The 21,340-nt window shown below is 44.3% G+C and overlaps 2 protein-coding genes across 2 annotated transcripts; one reads left to right on the top strand and one right to left on the bottom strand.

Annotated features, from left to right (window-relative positions):
* Positions 1 to 1,909: 1,909 nt before the first annotated feature.
* desi1a (desumoylating isopeptidase 1a) lies at positions 1,910 to 6,128 on the bottom strand. The gene is made up of 6 exons (XM_076023744.1): positions 5,938 to 6,128; positions 5,578 to 5,599; positions 4,931 to 5,000; positions 3,720 to 3,829; positions 3,265 to 3,387; positions 1,910 to 3,074 (listed from the first exon to the last, which is right to left on the bottom strand). The coding sequence occupies exons 1-6, from the start codon at positions 6,026 to 6,028 to the stop codon at positions 2,984 to 2,986; spliced, it is 507 nt and encodes a 168-aa protein (XP_075879859.1). The 5' UTR covers positions 6,029 to 6,128; the 3' UTR covers positions 1,910 to 2,983.
* A 420-nt stretch (positions 6,129 to 6,548) lies between these two features.
* flii (FLII actin remodeling protein) lies at positions 6,549 to 20,153 on the top strand. Its single transcript, XM_076023741.1, has 31 exons — positions 6,549 to 6,706; positions 7,879 to 7,989; positions 9,104 to 9,175; positions 9,345 to 9,425; positions 9,581 to 9,828; positions 9,909 to 10,012; positions 10,583 to 10,758; positions 10,875 to 11,032; positions 11,213 to 11,297; positions 11,491 to 11,638; positions 11,750 to 11,880; positions 11,980 to 12,087; positions 12,210 to 12,314; positions 12,923 to 13,102; positions 13,203 to 13,285; positions 13,695 to 13,769; positions 13,863 to 13,946; positions 14,413 to 14,584; positions 14,737 to 14,844; positions 14,938 to 15,129; positions 15,686 to 15,784; positions 15,907 to 15,996; positions 16,288 to 16,427; positions 16,508 to 16,775; positions 16,854 to 17,008; positions 17,091 to 17,151; positions 17,361 to 17,489; positions 17,598 to 17,704; positions 17,788 to 17,893; positions 18,027 to 18,092; positions 19,007 to 20,153. Exons 1-31 carry the CDS (start codon positions 6,644 to 6,646, stop codon positions 19,139 to 19,141), a joined length of 3,840 nt encoding a protein of 1,279 aa, XP_075879856.1. The 5' UTR covers positions 6,549 to 6,643; the 3' UTR covers positions 19,142 to 20,153.
* The last annotated feature ends 1,187 nt before the right edge of the window (positions 20,154 to 21,340 follow it).

A 21,340-nucleotide genomic window follows, 5' to 3' on the forward strand; every position in this document is an offset into this window, starting at 1 on the left:
CACACGAAGGTACAAGCATGGACAAAAAACTTGACCCTCCCAAATCAATTTTATTATGATTATTATTATTATGATTATTATTATTATTTTTACAGGCAAACCTATGATATGTTCAATGGCCAATACAATCTGATGCCACCACTGCGCTTCAGTCAGGATGAATTGAAAAAGCTTCCTTGGCGGGAACACAGCACCTGCAGCATTTGCTCATGTGGATGACCCGAGATGAGAGATAGCTGAAGCTGCACCACCAGCTGCTGTTGTTGCCGAGCAGAACCCAAAAGGTAAATAAAAACAGTGTGAACGCACGACTAATGTGTGTGTGTGTGTGGGAAATACTGCTTTCGCTAGCAGATGCAGCCAGCTGGTTTCTAAAGGTCCTTTTTTTTATGACAACTGTTTATGTAAAATAATATTTTTTTATTGAAACCAAAAATGATTAATATTGTTTAAATTCCAAGCGGCTGGCTAAAGAAAGTAAAAAAAAAAAAAAAAAAAGGTAAGGCGCTGTTACCATGTATGCAGTCGATGGCTTTTAATGTCGATGGAAGGAAAGAGGAAAAAAACATACAAAAACAACTGAATAGAGGGACATAAATTATACACCTTTTAAATTACTTAAAACAATCTACGTTAGGCTGAATATGTCAGGATTTCACATTACAGGCAGCAGATAGAAAGAAATTGCATCACAAAAACAAAGGGTGACTTGTGCAGTCGTACATTTCAGTGGTCTGGTTAGCAAGTTAGTCCGCTGGCTCATTAGAGGCGCAAAAAACAAAAACAAAAAGTTCTTAAAAAAAAAAAAAAAACATTGCAATTTAAAGCCACTATTTTAGTGATTTTAGATTTACTAAAGATGAACGACAGCACGAGGGATTAAAATGTGATTTATTGCAGGAGAACTCAACTGAAGTGAATGCTGGTCGGAGGACACTGTACGACCTCTGCTGTTTCCTTTTTCTGTGCTTCTTCCTATTTGACACGTTATTGAGGTGCATGAGCACTTGTGCATGGCACGTTCACCCTGCCCGCTTCTACAACGTTGTGAAGAAAACTTATTTCTACTGGTAGCTATAGTGTTGCATTCATCAGATTACTGTGTCCCATTAATTCACCGCAACCGAAACTCGCTGGATCTGGGACATCATTGATTTAATCCCTACTTCTTGTCAATGAAAATCACTCGGATGTTCTTCACAAAGCTCAATTCTGCATCTTAAGAATTTTATAGATAGAATTTTATAGAGTTTTTTTGTTCAGTTTAGCTTTTCTTTTCTTTTTTTTTAGCTTGATCTTGACTGTTCAGGAAGTGACCGTTTGTGCTGTGCATCAACTAACCAGCTTAGCAGAGGCGAATGAAGGCACAGAGGGATATACGCAACTTGCTCTGTTAAAGGACTCCCGCATGGAGCGATTAAAGGTGTAACTTGCAGGATGGCTCAGTGCTTACTCTTGATTTTGCTTTTGGTCAGTTTTCTGCCTGAAATCCTATCAGTTTTATGAAAAGGGGGCGGAGAAAAAAAAAAAAGGATGAAGTTTGATGCGACAGAAGTGGCCAGTGGTCTGCTGGCTTGCTCAACCCTCAATACAGTTGGTCCTGCATGACACCGGCAAACAACAGCAGAAAAGCACAGTTTGGCAGCAACTGCAATCTCACATTAAAGGCCCATTTGGTAAGATGTTGGCAAGAATGTGTCGGGGTTGACGTGCAGCGACTGAACTCCTTGAGAGGGTTAAAGCTTTTTTGAGTAGTTAGTTATATATAAGAGTAAAATACTTTGTCAACACTATCAAGGACAGTTAAAACATCTTACAAAATGTTCCTTTAATTTGACACGTTCACATTGTTATATGTAAATCACATGAGAGGGCTGTTGTTCAGTTGTATCAAAATAAATCTCAAAAGAAGTCTCCCAATTTAAATTAAAGCAAAATGTCAGCCTGGCTTTAAAAAAAAAGACCTGTATTCAGTCCTGCTGCAAGAGACCAAGACAACTTTTAACGGGTCAATTGATTCACCCTCGGTGTGGCATCAAGTCAACTACAACAGCGGGGGGGAAAAAAAAAAAGTCAAAGAAAGCAAAACCTGGACGGATGGGTGTGCAGACTGGAGTAGGCAGCCGCAGAGGAGTTCAACAGAAACGGCAAAGACAGTGAGAACAGGCATCAGAGGTTCACTGTTGGGAAATCGACAACAGGTTTATCGGATAAAGACAAACAAAGAAACAAAGTTAAAAACAAATCGTCAAAGTGCAAAATGTAAAAATGATTTGACATTTCAAAGACGTCCCACTGACTTGCATCCATTGAATTGAACGTGCGAAAACGTCGCTTGCGCGCGAGCGAACACTCAGTTTGAACACATTGTAGTCAGTCGCATATGATTCTCACTGCAGAAACTCAACTGTGTGTGTGTTTGTGTGTGTGTTAAACCTGATATGTGAAGCATCATAGTGATTTGCGCCCTGGTACAAAATGACTCTACAAAGCCTATGCAATAGAATGCAAGAGGTAATTCATTGTTTTATACATATATATATATAAATACGTGTGTGTGTGTGTGTGTCAATAAATATATATATATAGAGACACACACATATACACTGGAGTTGTTGAACAGCTATTGGATAAATATAGTGAAATTAAAAGTGCAAAATGTCCATACAATGGAACATAAATTAAGATAAATGTTCTGCCCAAATTTAAAAATACTTTGTTATATTTCAGTTCTAAATAAGAATAATTTTACTGCTTTTTTTTTTTTTTTTGAAAACAACATTCATCAAGGTCAACAAGAAACTGCAATCAACTGCGGGCAATTTTGAAGTCTCGCTCGGATGTTCGTTTATCTTGAAAATTGAAGTGGCAAGCCACCAGCGCCAGCGATTCCGGACCCAGTGACTGACTACAATGGAAGTGACCTCGCGAACACTCGGCAAATCCCCGCTGCTCTCTCCCGGGGTTTTGGTTGGGGTTTTTTTTAGGCGTTCCGGCTGCCGTTGATGACGTTCCCTCCCGGCGGGGCGATGTGGATGGAGTCCAGGATGGGCCGCAGGATCTGGCCGAAAGGTCTGCAGACGCACCGTTGAGGGATTACGTAAGGAAAACATTGACATCTAGACCAGATTTTTTAAATTTAACCGAGAGGTTAAACAATCACATGCAAGATTTTTTTTTTTTTTTTATTTAAATCTCAGTAATAATCTCAATACAACATTAACTGCTACTAACCAACAGAACTAATAGCAGTGTTGTACTTACGTGGACAGGACCTCGGACGGAAGGTCGGTGATGTAGGACGGGATGGACCTGCCCGTCAGGAACTGGGCCACCTCGTTGGTGAAGGTGTTGCAGTTGTGCTCGAACAGGCGATACCTGTCGCCCCTGCGGCAGAGCAGAGAACACCACACAGGTCGAGGCATCAGTTCCAATTCATTTTGCTCATCCTCTGGTTTACATCCGCTGCAGGACTAGCAGACTCCTGAGAGGTTTTTCCAGGAGCGTGGAATCAGACTCTGCTGCACTTTTGCACTTCCGCACTTTTTGCAAACTAACGTGGTTGATTCTGGATTTTACAACTTATTAATATTTTTTTTCCATCTGCTGCTTCAAACCTTTTATTTATCTAGAAATGACAAAATAAAAAATAAAAAAATAAAAACTTTGACCTTTGACCTATTGACCTACATGAGCTCTGAGACGCGCCACACCCTCACCTGTATGTGCTCTCTCCCAGAGACGACAGGTACTCCATGAAGATCTCTTCGGACACCTCGGTCTCTCCCAGCTCCACCACCGTGTCGGGGGGTCCGAGCATCGTCCCGCCCTGACGGACACAAAGACACATGCCACGCTCACGTCAACAGGCTTCTTGGGTCCACGGGGATATGAGGTGGCAAATGTTTTTTTTAAGAGCCATTCTGTTAAACATTAGCATAGTCACCGACAGGATGGAGGATTTGATCAAGTCTGCAGGCTGGACTAGCGAGCTGCGTTCCGGCTAAAGAAACAGTAGCGCTTCATTTCAGTGTTATTGAACAAAAGTTGTGTTGCGTTCACATCTTCCTGCTCACCTACAATCTAAATCTGACTAATTGTGAACTGCCTTGGAGTCTAGAATGGGGGGGGGGGGAGAAAAGAAAAAGCTCTGAAGATGTGTGTTTCATAGAACATTTAAGATTTTGGTCTTTTCAAAAGAAAAGTGCTGTTGAACAGCAGCTCACTTTAATTTGCTGTGCCCACCTCATACTGCAAAAAAAAAAACAACCTAAAAATATCACTCAAACGTCCTCTTTAAAACCTCTGTTGCAAAGTACAAGGCCACTTTGTTACTTGTAAAATCATCTCAATCCACGTCTATGGGCGTCACCTTTGGCCTAGTCATGGCGATGAACGAATCAATGTGTTTGCTGATAACAACAAACCGAGAGAATAAGGGGCTGCCTTATCCTTTAAAAATAGGCCGTGAAATGCCGACAGAGACACAGAGTTGAGGGGGTGTTTTTTTTTTGTTTTTTTTCCCAAGAACGCCAGCGGGCTGGTAAATTAGTAATTAGGTGATATGCCTGAAGGCTGCGCTAACTAGAAACATCTCTAACAGCTAAATAAGGAGCGAGACATCGTGTCTTAACACATGACAGTGTTTCAGGAGGTGTTTAATAAGAGGGAGGCGGGGGGGAGGAGGGGAAGGGGGGCAACAGCCCCTGTCAAACTCCAGAAGCTCATTTTGAGCCGCGCTATCGCAAAGGCGACTGGAACCCGTAATCATCCTGACAAGGCAATAAAGTGAGGCCTCTGCCGGGGGTATTAATAGGTCTCTGCTCCGGCTCTGTGTTCTCACGCAGCCACCCACGCAGCTCCCTCTCAAAAGCACCACCACGGACCCCGCAGGAGGAACACAGACACGGCCTCGCTGTCACAAACCCACCGGCGAACAGCTGGAGATGCCCTCGCCGCCGTAGAAGAACTCGTCGCCGTATGCCACGATCGCCGTGTGCCTGGTGGGGGAGCACATCGTTAGCGCGGGGGTTATATTCAGGTCGCGTCAGCCTCTCAGGAGCCGGCGCTGCAGCTCACTGATAGAGTTACATCACAGGATGTAACTCTGAAACTTTTACTGAGCTCCACTCTTATCGGGAGAAAAAGCTGATCAGGCGTCATCCCTCTGTGATGTCATCATGGGTCTTGTTTCAAGTGTTCCAGGTGTTTATTCCACCCCCTGAGGCCACCTCACAACAGCCTTGTTACTGTACAGTAAAGTACAGCAACGCATTCATTTTAGCAAAGAAATAGAAAGTGAGTGAAGGCTGAAAACATAGAAAGGGAGTGAAGGCTGAAAACAGAGGGCTAACTGTGTTTTTTCTTCTCTAGAGCCATGAATACTATAGATTTGTAAAAAATTAAAATAAAAAAAAAGGCAAGAAAAACAAAAAACTAATTTTGGGTGGAGTGAGACATCACATACTGACTTTTCAAAATATATATACTGACAAGGTTACGGTTAAACAAATAAATCAAGACTTGTCAAATGTAAATGTTATGAAGAAAAGGTGACAAAAAAAAACCCGCTCTTACCAGATCCCGTCCAGCTGTTTTCCTGTCACACAAAAACAAAACCAAACGGAGGGTCAGAATGAGGCAGCAGTTAATCCTGTGGCCGAGACGCTGCGAGGATCGATGACAAGCAAAAGTGACGTGATGTAACGACCTTATTATGCATTCTTTGTCATGAATATTCAGCGATGAGCGCGAACGTATAAACACAATATATTTAAATTAAAGTGTGTGGGGGTTTAATGCCATAGCTGGCTTGATTGAACCTGCTTTCCATGCATCTATTTTTCTCCGTGTGATAAACCAGATCTGTCTCTCCGGCATCTGTTATCAGTGTTCGTTCCCCTTCGGAGCAGGCCGGGCGGCATCGTCTCTACTCACCCAGCATGATGGGACTGAGGCTGCGAGCCATTCCCCTCGACAGGTCATAGATATACAGTTGCACACTGTATCGCGTAGCGCTCTGCTCCATCGTGAAACGGCAAAAAAAAAAATATATAGCTGCTTTCAGTTCCCGTTTCGCTCGCTAAGGCTAGGGGCTTTAAACGGCACAGCTGAATGGGCGGGTCCACGAATGACGTCAACGCGTCGTGATACGGAGAGCGCTTCCGCAACCCTGGCCTTCAAAATAAGATCAGTGCGCGAAACAGGCGCCTTCCGTCACACGCTGTCCCTGCGCCGGTATGTTTATTTTGAAAGGTTTAGCTGCGAGTGACTTGACATAATTTCACATTGCAGTTAGAATTGAGCTCTATATTGCTCATGGTATCATTTGCTGGCTATGAATCGATTTTTCTTTCATGGCAGAAAGTGGAACTTTTTTAAATAGTCGCCCTAGTCTTACTTTTTTTTAAACTTGAGCCGTAACAAATCTGTCGCAATCACTGATAACCACTGGAGGGCGATGTCAGCATTATGAGCGCTGATCCCTTATTCCAAGGCAGTGGGTGGCGCTGTTGCCCCGCCAACACTTGTGGTCAACCGCAATTTACACCCAGAAGAACAACACTCGACACAACCGTCCCCGCTGTTACTGCTGGACCAAAATAGACGTTTTCGGGGCTGAGCAGCTGACATCAACCCAGAAATGGCTGCCACCGGAGTCCTTCCCTTTATAAGGGGGGTAGACCTCAGTGGGAACGACTTTAAAGTAAGGCATTTCTGCTTCCTTTCCTTTCACTCGTAGTTGTTTATTGTGGTTTTTCATTTTTATTCTCTCACTTCTCTGTGTGACGCTTTCCGAAGTGGAGAAGTTGGCTAAAGGCGTAGCTAGCTTCGACACTAGTACTACCCTAGCTGAACGTCTCTAGCATTGGGCGTTAGCCAGTTGTCACTTTTTTTTCCTTTTTTTTTGACATTGTCAAAGTAGCGCTGTGGAGTCGGCTGATAACGCCCAGTATAACCGTTAGCCTATTCTTCTTTTCAAAGGAATATGAGTATGCTAAGGGCCTCATTACTTTGCGAGCTGCTACGCATCGCCCTACTATTTTGGGAAAACGCCGCTCACGATTTGAACGTCATTTTAGTTAGCCGACTGAGCTATAACCGAGGCTAGATGTCCCAAGTGAGGTCAGCGACCTGACATCAAGTCAGAATCATGCTACGGTACCATACTACATGGTTGGTTTCCAAGCCATGTTAAACTTCGCAAACGGTGCCAGACAACCAGTGTCGTCATTCTCCCAGGTCATGACTCTAAAAGCAGACTGGAAAAAGAGACGGCAGTGTTGCCGTTGGTGTTGCAACCCACGAGCGTATTTGTCAAAGCAAACTTTCGGCAATCTGTGTCCTGCATTTCAGACAGACTTGAAAGACTTAATGATTGTGACATGAGTTAATGCCTTATTGTCCCATGCAAATTGTGCCCTGAGTCGATACAACTGTAAACTATATATTCCATCTTTCCAGCTTCGATCTTGTATCGTTTAATTTCTTTTCCCTGATATTTTCACAATCACGCAATACAAACATGTTTTGCGCGTAGTGATGGAGAGTAGCGTGTGTGCTTGCGTTTACATGCCAGGATGGCACTTCACATTTGTAAAGTGGGCATTTGGTAATGACTTTCAAATGGGCTCGTAAAGGAAATGTCTGTTTTGAATTTGTTGCATGGGTTTGTATACCTTTTTAAGGGTTCTACGTGCCAAACTACCAATTGAAGTCATTGGTTCTCATTCAAGTTCAAATAACACAACAGAAAAAATATACTCTCTTACAATGTCTTATGTATGGCCAAAAGAGAAGAAGTTTATTATTATTCTTTTTCTTCTTCTTCTTCTTCTTCTTCTTCTCCTCCTCTGACCTCTCTGTCTGCACACACAGGGCGGCTACTTCCCAGAGCACGTCAAGTGTATGAGCAGTCTGCGATGGCTGAAGCTCAACCGGACGGGGCTGTGCTACCTCCCAGAGGAGCTGGCATCTCTGCAGAAGCTGGTGAGCAACACATCAGACATCCGTGCATCTCTGAAATGTACAATACTGGCTTCATCCAGTGTGTCTTTATCCAACTCGCCGGAGCTCAAGTTGTGCAATTTGCCCAATGTTGTGGTTTTATTTTTTTGGTTTGTCTGTTTATTTTATTTTAGGTAACTAGATCTGTTCTCAGGAAGAAAAAAAAATCTTTGCGATTATTCAGGGCTATGTGGGGGGTAATCATGTGGTATGCTTGTGTGATTGTACAGACTCCACAACAGGAATTTTAAACAGAAGTTTTTGCTTGATGTTGCAGCTAGGTGTTTTTTCAACATACACTACCAGTCAAAACTTCTCTTTTCATTCTCATGACTATTGACATTGCAGTTTCTCACTGAAGGCATCAAAACTACGTATGAACATACATGGAATTATGTGGGAAACAAAAGAACTCAAACACGTGTTATATTTAAATTCTTCAAAACAGCCACCTTTCTTAAAAAAGCATATTTGTGTTTGTTTTTGTTTTTTGCTGCATAATTACATATATCTTGCTCATATATTTGATGTCTGCAGTAGAAAAAAATTTGCACGAGAAGGTGTGTCCAAACTTTCAACTCGTAGTATAACTAAACCAGAGTTGTGAGATCACTATTTGAGTTTGGTCTACCCAGAGAAGGTGAACTCTTGAGTAAGAAAGTGAAGGAATGCCACATAAACGGCAATATCATTACATTGCGCAATACGATTTGCGGAAACCTGAACCAAAGCGTTTCACCTGTCAATCCTCCCCAGTGGAAAAAAAGGTGCGCCGCCTCCGTCAATCTCTCAATATGTCTGATAGGGATAATCCAATCTAAAGCTCTGACGCTGGAGTCGGCAGTCCTCGGTGAATGGATAATCTCTCCTGAGCGCGCCTCATCTTACCAAGGTGTTGATGAATAAGATTAGTCTGTCAGCGTGGCCGACAGCCAAGGCGTTTGACTGTTTACGGTTGCATGGTTCCGCTTGGGGACAACTTGGCAGCAGTTCACAGCCGTCACGTCGCTTTTTGGTTGTTGTTTTTTTTTTTAATTCACTGTATATCACTGTACAAAACCTCTGTTTTTTTGTTGCTGTTTCTTTGAATTTTCAGGAGCATCTTTCAGTGAGTCACAACAGCTTGAGCACCTTACATGGAGAACTGTCAAGTTTACCAAATCTTCGCGTAAGTGACGCCCCGCGCTGTTTTAATCTAACGGCTCTAAAAATGACACACATGAAGTGGTCACCAGTCTGTTGCTGGGTTGTTGTTTTTTTTTTCTTACAATTTGTCATGCACTATTTCCCTCGCTCCAGTCTGTGGTTCTTATCTGACTGTTTGTCCACATGTGCAGGCGGTGGTGGCCAGAGCCAACAATCTGAAGAACTCGGGCGTCCCGGATGACATATTCCAACTCGATGACCTCTCCGTGCTGGTACCTTATAATCTTATGCAGACCTACAGACTTCTTTGCTTTCTTTGTTTTATTCATAATGCTAGAAAACGAGCTCCAGCAAACACCCGAATGCAGAGAATCTAAATCACAAATTGGTTTCCTCATGTCTTCGCCACGCCCGTCTCCACTTTCAGGACTTGAGCTACAACCAGCTGACGGAGATCCCCAGGGACCTGGAGAACAGCCGGAACATGCTGGTGCTGAACCTGAGCCACAACGGCATCGACTCCATCCCCAACCAGCTGTTTATCAACCTGACGGACCTGCTGTATCTGGACCTGAGCGACAACAAGCTGGACAGCCTGCCGCCCCAGATGAGGCGCCTGGTTCACCTGCAGACGCTCGTGCTGAACAACAACCCGCTGATGCACGCCCAGTTGCGGTGAGTCGAGGGCTGCCAGCGATCCAGGGGTTGGCTGCGTTGTGTCGCTCTCGTGCTGATCCGTCTGTGTCTCTGAGCAGCCAGCTGCCGGCCATGGTGGCTCTGCAAACCCTCCACCTGAGGAACACCCAGAGGACTCAGAGCAACATGCCCACCAGCCTGGAGGGACTCACACAGTTAGCAGGTGACACAATCTTCTCCCCCCCCCCCTTCACAGAAAAGCATGTACTGTTTCTAGGGCTGTCAAACGATTAATTTTTTTAATCACGATTAATCGCAGAATCTTCATAGTTAACTGCGATTAATTGCGGTTTGAATTGCATATGTAAAGTTCTGTTATTTCGCATTTCAAGGCAGTTTTAACCCCATAAAGTGAAGTATTTCTTACCGGAAATCGGCCAGAGGGGCCGACTACGGGTTAGTAAAAGGGAAAAAATGGCTAACGCTGGGTTCACATCGGACGCGGAAGCACTGTAGCTGCAAACATGATCGCATTTGTCAATCGTGGAAAATTGCTTCTATTTTGAAATTTCACCGGATTTTCTCGCGTTTCTTTGAGTGACTTCCTGTCCAGCTTGACGCGGATCGGTGTGAACCCGGCCTCACGTTTGAAATGGGATTTAAAATAAAAAAAAATTACTCGGATTGCATTTAATTAATCGGGATTAATGCGTTAACGCTGACAACCCTAATTGTTTCACAAAATTGTCCCCTGCATTAAAGATAACACGTGCTGCTTTCCCTTCCTTGACAGACGTTGACCTGTCATGCAACGACCTGACCCGCGTGCCGGAGTGCCTCTACTCACTGGGCAGCTTGAAGAGGCTCAACCTGAGCAGTAACCAGATCTCAGAACTGTCCCTCTGCATCGACCAGTGGACTCAGCTGGAGACGCTGAACCTGAGCCGTAACCAGCTCACCTCGCTGCCTGTAAGAATGCTTTTTTTTTTTTTTAAGTGATACAAACGGTGGGGAAAAAAATGTATCAGCCTCTTTTTTTTTCTTTTTTCTTTTTTTAATCAAATCTACATTTTGCCTCCATCTAGTCTGCAATCTGTAAGCTGTCTAAACTGAAGAAGCTGTACATCAACTCGAACAAGCTGGACTTCGACGGGGTTCCTCCCGGCGTTGGCAAACTCTCCAGCCTCACAGAGTTCATGGCTGCTAACAACAACCTGGAGCTCATCCCAGAGGGACTCTGCAGGTGAGATACCATCACACACGTTCCCTTCATTTCTGCATTTCCAACATCTGACATGTGCACAAGCACCTGAAGGCCAGAGCGATTTAAGAGAAGCTGCTCCCTTTGAACTTCGTCGTCCAGCCTCAACAAACTTTGTGTTTTGCCACCGCATATTCAAATTGTGTCTGTCTGTGGTTTCAGGTGTGGCAAGCTGAAGAAGCTGGTGTTGAACAAAAACCGGCTCGTCACGCTGCCCGAGGCCATCCACTTCCTCACCGACTTGGAGGTACGGCTCCGACCTCTGCACTTTCATTGGCAGCGACACCTTGGCTGTTGACAGAAGGCAAACTAAGAGTCAAAAGGCCGCAAACTGTTTCCTGAGTTTGGATGCAGTCGAATGCGTCGTCCCGTGACGCTGTAAAATGCACGTCAAGGTTGTTGAGTGGAACGAATCACCCAGCACGCATTTGTTATTCTAGGTTCTGGATGTGCGGGAGAACCCCAACCTGGTGATGCCGCCCAAACCAGTGGACAGGGGAGCAGAGTGGTACAACATTGACTTCTCCCTGCAGAACCAGCTGCGGCTGGCCGGGGCCTCACCCGCCACCGTGGCCGCCGCTGGAGGAGGTGAGTTGGTGCCACCGAAAGTTTCTTCGCTGCTACACTGGAAAACACTGCAGCAGCACTGTTGCTTTAATCTGAGTCTTTATATATATGTGTGTGTGTGTGTGTGGCCAGGAGCCAGCCCCAGAGACCACTTGGCGAGGAAGATGAGGCTGAGGAGGCGGAAGGACTGTTCCCAGGACGACCAGGCCAAGCAGGTGCTGAAAGGCATGAGCGACGTGGCGCAGGAGAAGAAGAACCTGGAGGTACGAAGATGGAGGAGGATTTTTTTTTTTTTTTAATTCAAAAACCCAACAGAGCTGCTCTGCCCCCGAGTGAACCAAGGAACCCGCTGATTGTTGCAGGAAAACGGCGATTTGAAATACGGAGATTTGAAGACCCGCCGGTGGGACAAGAGTTTAGAGAAGCCGCAGCTGGATTACTCGGAGTACTTCATCGAGGACGTGGGGCAGGTGAGTCGACAAGCAGCAAGCGGCCTCGTTAGCCCTGTAATATTCCTGTTGTATCTCCCTGTGACATATTTCACGTCACATCTTATTTTGAAATACGTTTACTGTTCTTTTCCTGATCGCAGGTCCCAGGTATGACAGTGTGGCAGATTGAGAATTTTGTCCCTCTCCCAGTAGACGAAACGTTTCACGGGAAGTTCTACGAGGCCGACTGCTACATCATATTGAAGGTGACAAAGCTGCTTTCACTCTCGCTGAATCACTCCACATTGCATTTCCTCATGGTTTCCACTGCTGACACGGCATCTTTCAATTTTTTAATATGTGTAACACACATAAACATGCAGAGCAAACTAAAACAACAACCTTGAAGTTTGAGATGATGGCTAAAAAGGTCTTAAAATGCTGCAATCTGCTCTTTGCAACTTAAAGTGGAGGAAGGAAATGCATCGGAAAGATCAGCAGTGTGGAAAAGTCTTGATCTTTTTTGGTTAATTTTATATTCTAAAATTCCACAGTACTTGTCTTTTTGCAATAGATTGTGGCTTTGGGAAAAGTATGATGCTATTTTGGAAGCAGAGCTATAATTATTGAAGAGATCAAATCTTTTTTTTTTCTTCCCAGTGATGTGACATTAAACAAGGATCAGCGGATTAAAGTTCTTTCACAGATCTAAATCTGTTCCGGCTATTTTTACACTCTTTTTCTGTCTCAGCCAACACTCTTCGTGCACCCTCTACAACAGGGGTGGGCCAAGCTACGGCCCGGGGGCCATATGCGGCCCGTTTGGTTTTCTAATCTTGCCCGCCAAACTCACGGTCTTTCATCTGTTTCTCAGACCTACTTGGACGACAACGGCGCTCTGAACTGGCAGATCTTCTACTGGATCGGCCAGGACGCCACTTTGGACAAGAAGGCCGGCTCGGCCATCCACGCCGTCAACCTCAGGAACTTCCTGGGAGCCGAGTGCAGGACGATACGGGAGGAGATGGGAGACGAGAGCGAGGAGTTCAGCGCCGTATGTGGAAAAGACTCGGGCGTGCACACAGTGTTGCACTGTTACACACACATTATAAGACTGGAGAGTCCGAAATACTTTGTTTTTTTCTGGTTGGCAGGTTTTTAACAACGAGATCTCGTACATCGAGGGAGGAACATCCAGTGGGTTCTACACTGTGGAGGACAACCACTATTCCCTGAGGTAGACTGCAAGGAGCTGATGCCAGACATACAGGGTGTCCCCCAAAAAAATTCGACATCATTTCGCAGGCCAACAATTTTGACAATTCTCTTTGAAATAACCTCAAATTTTCACTGAACATGTTCAAACGGGTCAAGATTTTATATTTAATGTTTTATTTTTGTTGTGTTTTGAGCCATGCCGGAATATGCTCACGCACAGTTACGATCACTTATGATGGTGTCACAGGCGGTGCACGTTCAATTTCATTGAGCTAGACTTCGTAGTTTTCAAGATAATTGCTTTTAAAATGATGTGAAACATTTTCGGATACCTTGTACTTCTAGTTTTTGGGGGCTTTTTGCATGTTTTTGCTTGATTAAAACCGACATTTCATCTTATTTTGTCTCTTTATTTTCATTGTTTTTAGGTTGTACAGAGTTTACGGCAAGAAAAACATCAAACTGGAGTCGGTGCCAGCCAAGGCCTCATCCCTGGACCCTCGGTAACTCTCACACACTGTTTTGCCGGAACTTTAACCTTGTAAAGTTTACCTTTTTTTTCCGAGTGGAACTAACATCCTGTCTCTCTTTGGTAGTTATGTCTTCCTGCTGGACACGGGACTGGAAGTTTTTGTGTGGCGAGGAGCCAACGCGACACTCAGCGGCACCACAAAGGCCAGGTACTTCTGCCATGTTCTTGAAAAAAACCGATACATCCCAAAAAGGGAATTTTATTGATGCAATTTTATCTTTTTGTCGGTGGGTTACTGACGTTCTCTATCCGTGGCAACATAACAGCAAGACATAGGGTTTAGATCATTGCACTTCTAATGCTTTGAGTTGTTGAGCAGAGTTAAGCGTTCACCGAGTCGCCCACACGTTGCAGCCAAAAGCACACAAGGTCAAGACAAGTTTTCAAAAATAATATGCAGCCATCTCCGCAACACTTTCCATGCTGAAGTCTCTAATCTGATCTAAGTGGAGCGCAGCAGGCAGAATTTGTGTTTCTTTTTTTTGTTTATGCTCAAGTTCATACTCAAGCATGAGCCCTGCAGCCATCGTGATTTATTTGATTCTTAATTATTACTTTTTTTCTCTCCTGTTTTTTTTTTTTTGTTTTGTTTTGTTTTTTTGTTTTTTTTTCAGATTGTTTGCAGAAAAGATAAACAAGAACGAGCGGAAGGGCAAGGCTGAGATCACGACCCTCATGCAGAGCCAGGAGCCTCCTGGTTTCTGGGAGGCGCTGGGGGGGCAGCCGGAGGAGATCAAGAAACACGTCCCTGATGATTTCTCTCCGATGAGACCCAAGCTTTACAAGGTACGGCTTTGAATAGAGAGATTAAAAACCAGCTCTAAGAGACACTTGAACAAGCAGTTGTTTTGTGCTTTTATGTCCCATCTGTAGATGGTTTTTCAGAAGTTCACAGTTTGTAAATACATCAAAGATGTTTGTGTGTGTTTGCTTGGCAGGTGGGCTTAGGTCTGGGTTACCTGGAGCTGCCACAGATCAACTACAAGTTGTCAGTGGAGCACAAAGACCGCAAGGTCAAACTGGACACCCTGCCGGAGCTGAGACTGGTACGCTGGACTGCTGCAGAACCACAGGAGCAAACTTCTGTCCGCTTCCTGTTCTTTCTTTCTTACATCCTGTGTCGTCACCTCTCCTCACAGCTACAGTCCCTGCTGGACACCAAGGGCGTTTACATCCTGGACTGCTGGTCCGACGTGTTCATCTGGATCGGGAGGAAGTCTCCCCGCCTGGTCCGAGCCGCCGCCTTAAAACTGGGCCAGGAGATCTGCTCCATGCTGCACCGGCCCAAACACGCCTGCGTCACCCGCAACCTGGAGGGAACCGAGTGTCAGGTGACGCGCCCTTGTTTGCTCCACATCACTCTTACCTGCCATGTTGCATCAAGATATTTCCATCCATTCATTTACTCATTCATTCACTCATTCATTCATTCACTCATTCATTCATTCACTCATTCATTCATTCACTCATTCATTTCTCCTGTCAGAACTTGTGAGTCAGTCTTGCTTTGCTGACCCACTGCACTAGTGAACACTTTGCACCATCTACTGGCCCGAAAACAAAATTGCATTTGTGGCAAAAAAAATTTTTTTTTTAAATCCATCAAATATTCATACCTATTGTCTCTTAGCATACCTCTTTTTTCTTTTTTTTTTTTTTTGGCTTCCAATATATTGTGAATCTTAGTCAATCTCCCCGCCCCTCTTTCATAAAATCATTGGTGACGGCTTCTAAGAACTTTCAAAAGCGGTAGATTGATATGAATACAAAGCATAAGGGAACAAACTATTTTACAAAAATAATTACCTATAAAAGAACATTGGTTTAATATTGCTGTGAAATCGTTGTTTGTTCTGTTCATCTGTAACCAAACCCTTTTTATTGCAGGTGTTTAAATCCAAGTTTAAGAACTGGGACGACGTGCTGAAGGTGGACTACACCAGAGCAGCAGAGACGGTGCAACAGACAGACAACCTCCACGGCAAGGTCTGCAGTCACCCTGCTTAAAATGACATAATTTAATATTTTCATACTAGCCATGCAACAGAATACTGCACAGAAAATCACGCAATAAACATTGAAGATGTTTTCTTTTTTCATTGTCCCAGGTCAAGAAGGATGCAGAGCAGAAAGACCAGATGAAGGCCGACCTCACGGCTCTCTTCCTCCCCAGGCAGCCGGCCATGCCGCTCACAGAGGTAAGAACTAGGTTTGTCTAATAACGCGTTAATAACACGTTAACTAAAACTATCTTTATCGCCACTAATTCTCTTTACCGCGTGATAAACACCTGGTTCACACTGGATGCAGAAGCGCCGTGAAGCGCCTAATAAAATCAATCATAATAAAATTGATTAATCGCGAATTAACTCAGGACACGAATGCGATTAATCTCGATTAAGAATTTTAATCAACTGACAGTCCTAGTAACAACACGAAGGGGGGACGCCACTCCTAACTGTGAACTTCCTCTTCTTGCTCCTGCGCAGGCTGAACAGCTGATGGAGGAGTGGAACGAGGACCTGGACGGCATGGAGGGATTCGTGCTGGAGGGGAAGAAGTTCGCTCGCCTGCCCGAGGAGAATTTCGGCCACTTCTTTACCCAGGACTGCTACGTCTTCCTGTGCAGGTAGGGAGGTGCAGCGGCACGGAGAGGAAACGGGAAGCATTCAGTGTCGTGACTCGTGCGATTCCTCCACGCGTCCACAGATACTGGGTGCCTGTGGAGTACGAGGACGAGGAGAAGGAGAAGAAGGAAGGCGAGGGAGAAGAAGGAGGGGGAGGAGGAGGAGGAGGAGGAGGAGGAAGGAGAGGAGGCAGAGGGGCGGAGGAGGACGATGAGGACAAACAGCCCGAGGAAGACTTCCAGTGTGTGGTCTACTTCTGGCAGGGCAGAGAGGCCTCCAACATGGGCTGGCTCACTTTCACCTTCTCGCTGCAGAAGAAGTTCGAGAGCCTCTTCCCCGGAAAGCTGAAGGTCTGAGGAAAAGCCTCCACACAGAGAAGTTTAGTAGGATTGGAGTGCTTTGTTTTTTATATTTATCTTTTTCTGCAGGTGGTGCGCATGACCCAGCAGCAGGAGAACCTCAAGTTCCTGTCCCACTTCAAGAGGAAGTTCATCATCCACAAGGGGAAGAGGAAACAGAAGACCGACTCGGCTCAGCCCTCCCTCTACCACATTCGCACCAACGGCAGCGCTCTTTGCACAAGGTAGGCGGAGAGACACGACCACAAGTTGGTTTCTGCCCGGATGGAAGTCCGTCATTTATTTTTCCTCTCTTGTCTCCATCAGGACCATCCAGATTGGAACCGACTCCAGCAATCTCAACTCCGAGTTCTGCTTCTTCCTCAAGGTTGGAATGGTTCAATTTATCATACCATTAAAAAAAATTATAATAATAATATCAATCTCGCAGTTGTCCCCAGGACTCCATTTCGTATAAGCTTCAACTAATTCTATGACCAAATGTTGTTGCATTGATCTCCTGTTGTCCTGGTCTCCTCTTCAACTCCCCTCAAAGACGTTCAAGCATCAGGAATTCACTGCGTGTATTTTCTCCAGGTACCGTTTGAGAGCACCGACAATCAGGGCATCGTTTACACGTGGGTGGGCAGAGCTGCCGACCCGGACGAAGCCAAACTGGCCGAGGACATCATGAACTGCATGTTCGACGACACCTACAGCAAACAGGTGAACGTGCAAAGAAATTAGCAAAGAAATAATTTTTTTGCGGCTTTTTTTCTGGGTTTTTTTCTCAATGTGCGTTCTGTCAAACTCCCGGGTGTGTTTGTCTCCAAGGTTATTAATGAGGGGGAGGAGCCAGAGAACTTCTTCTGGGTGGGAATCGGCTCTCAGAAGCAGTACGACGAGGACGCAGACTACATGAAACACGCTCGCCTCTTCAGGTGAGTGGACGTCTCTCTCCGAGAGAAAAAAAGAGTGGGAACATCAGGCATTCATGAAAATCCTCTGCCTCTCGCTCTCTCAGGTGCTCCAACGAGAAAGGCTACTTCTCCGTGTCAGAGAAATGCTCCGACTTCTGCCAGGACGACTTGGCCGACGACGACATCATGTTGCTGGATAACGGCAAAGAGGTAACGTGACGCCGGTCTGCATCGGAGACCATCTGTCCTTCTAATTCAGCCAAATTACAATCATCATCATCATCATCATCATCATCATCATCATCATCATCATGGTTTTATTTTGTGTGTTTTCTCCCACCAGGTGTACATGTGGGTCGGCACCCAAACCAGCCAGGTGGAGATTAAGCTCAGTCTCAAAGCCTGCCAGGTGAATCTGTTTGTGCATCTGCCACTTGATTGCGTCTTCAGGTTCACTGCCCAGCTCCATTTCATAGAATTGCGCAAAACCTAAAAATTTTCGCAAGAAAATACTGGTAATGAAAACACCTAAACTTCGAAAAAACCTCTCAAAAAATATCGCTAAAAGGTTTTTACGCTCTCATGAGGTGGTTTTTCCAGACGCATCGATACAGAGGTATATCGCAAAAGTGTCATGGAAACACTTTTTCGCTTTTACACGTCACTGGACGAGACCTACGGGGTCACATGACCAGCTCGCTTCAAGTGAAAATAGCCCCTTATGTTTGGACGAAGGAGGAGATGGAATATTGCTAACAAGTACTCAAACAGAAAAATATAACAACCATTCTCGATGACAAACAAACATAAATAAACAAAAGCTAACGTAATTCTCGGGGATCTTGTGGGACGATATTTGACGAGAATTACGGCTTTTGTTCTTCGCACCATTCAATGGAAACACCTGCAAATCGCAAGTGTACTTGTAATATCGCTTTTATTTTGCGAAAATCTGTAATGGAAACGTAGCTATAGTTGAACACTTGCACTGCAGTGAAGTAGCGTTACAGGACTGATTATCCCAAAAACTCCTCTCAATCTGTCACACAGAGTGTCTAACACCTGCCTCGGGTTGTTGTCTCTGACCAGCCAGAGGTATTGGTGTCCTTTGTGACATCACAAAGGGCCAATTTGTGATGGCATACACTTTTGTGAAACGTGCAGCAAGTAAATGAACTTATTTCTGGGAATTTTAGCAAGAGGTTGGAAACGAAAAAATATTTTGAGCGTTGACATGATTCATGGGTGAAAATGATGACTCCGCCCACCTCTGCCTCCTTCTAACCCGTCCTCCTCCTTTCTTCTTCTTCTTTCCTCCTCCAGGTGTACATTCAGCACATGCGCTCCAAAGATGCAGAGCACCCCAGGAAACTGCGTCTGGTCCGGAAGGGAAACGAGCCGCACTGCTTCATGCGCTGCTTCCACGCCTGGGGGGCCTTCAAGACCCCACCCGCATAGACCTGCACTGCACTGCAGAGCACAGTACAGCACAGCAAGGCTAAACCGATGCATCAAATGTCTATGCTGCCATGTAGTGTTTTTCCTTTCCTCCCAGTACGACGATAATGATGATGATGATGATGATGATGATGATGATGATGATGATGTCTCCTCCGAACCCAGCTTTATCTGAGCTCGCCCTCCCCTTAATCCTCTCTCAGCCCGAACCACAGAACCAGAAGATGTCTGGACAGATTAGTAATAGGATGAATGACAGCTCTGGTCGTGGAGCAGAATATAATGTTTTTTTAAGAAGTCTTTTTTTTTTTCTTTCTTTTTTTTCTTTCTTTTTTTTTTAGCAGCTTGTCGGAATCTCGTTCAGTGTCAGAAGAAAAATATGTTTTGAGATGAATTTAAAAAGGTGTACAGAGGCTTTATAAAAACCCAAAGGGAGCTTAAACTAACCACCCCCCCCCCCCCCCTTCCCCCAACAACAACAACATATCGATCTGTTTTTGCTGCTTTTACGTGGCCCTCGCTGCTCGGTCAATAGTTTGTGATAATAGAAGGGCTAAATGCTCCAGTTTACAGCAGCAAACCCTCCATGCTCAGTGCCACTTTTTCTTGCTTGTTCGAAGAAGCTTCAGAAAAGAGTTTCCTCCTTTCTTATTCATCATAAGGGATAAAACGGAAATCAGCACTAAGATAGTTTTCTCTTGAGGAATGTTGGTTTATACATATATTTTTCTTGTTGTATGAATCAAACGTGTGTGTGTGTGTGTGTGTGTGTGTGTGTGTGTGTGTGTGTGTGTGTGTGTGTGTGTGTGTGTGTGTGTGTGTGTGTGTGTGTGTGTGTGTGTGTGTGTGTGTGTGTGTGTGTGTGTGTGTGTGTGTTCCCCCCTCGCGCGCCTTCATCAAAAACAGGGACTGGCCAGTTCTCACTTCGTCTAACTCGGGCCGCTGATCCGAACGCAAAAGTGAACCCAACCCAAATCAGTTTCACTCCAATGAAATGTGATTTTGTGGGGGGGGGATGGTTTTAAGTTCCATGTGTTTGGCCAAAGATGAGAGATCCGAGTGTGTGTTAGAGGTTGTGAGACTGAGCTTTATTTTACATGTTGGTGTGAAATCAGTAAAACGCAGAGATACTGATTCAAAAAAATGGTTTTTGTTTTGTTTTTCTTACAGGACGTGTTCAGTTTAATCTTTTTTCTTGTTTGTTTTGTTTTGTTTTATTTTATGGTTGTTGGGTTTATTTTGAAACACAAAGCACAAAAGAATTGGAGGCGTTTCCTTGTAAAACGCCATAGTTTATGAAAATGTAAATGCATAATATTAAAAAGTCTACAGGTTTGAATGTTCACAGCATTTTAGTCTGCTCATTTTAAAGGATTGCCTTCTTTTGATTTTTTTTTTTTTTTTTGGTCTGTTTTTAAAAACCTGTTTAATTGGGAAATCTATTGAACCATGAGAGACTTATCTACATGCGCATACAGAGAATTTTAAAAAGAATTTTGATGCGTCTTCCGATCACGTGACCTGCTAGGCACGCAGGTATTGGTCCAAGAGACACGTCTCTGTTTTACTAAGGGTTGCAGCTTTCATAATTTAATTCCTTTTTTTTTTTCCTTTCAACTGTATTTGCGCTGGGAATTGTATGCCTCTTAGTATGTTTGAGTCCCACACGCATGCATATTCACCTGTGCATGCGTGTGGGCGTGAATATGTGCACATGCTCCTGCCCTCACCTGCAGATGCTTTATTTATGTATTTTATACTAAAATAAAATCTCACGTCACACCGCTTGAGTAATCGATTGTTCGAAGATACATAGATACATTTTCAACATCAAGTTTATAATGTATTCCTCTTTGTGCAGATGTATTGCTACTTATTATATAGCTTTAATATATTGTGTGCAAATCAGTGTGGATACCTAATTAATTAAGATTTCTTTAATAGACAGCTAGATTTGATAGAGGTACATAAATGCCAGCCAAAATGTTATCAATATTTCAATAGATAAGTGGGCTTGATTATAAAAAAAAAATGCTCATATCACAGCCATCAGTGACAGGGCAGACAGCTCACTGGGTTGAACTGCTGGCTCTGGGGTTGGAGACCAGCAGGGTTTGAATCCAATCTGCACCAGGATTGAAAACTTTGCAACTTTAATGAAGGTGGTTATGTAAGTTAACATTACACAATATTGACTTA

Source organism: Nelusetta ayraudi, unplaced genomic scaffold (assembly GCF_046127955.1).
Source record: "Nelusetta ayraudi isolate G7.1 ecotype Tasmania unplaced genomic scaffold, CSIRO-AGI_Nayr_v1 ptg000016l, whole genome shotgun sequence".
Classification (NCBI taxonomy): Eukaryota; Metazoa; Chordata; class Actinopteri; order Tetraodontiformes; family Monacanthidae; genus Nelusetta; species Nelusetta ayraudi.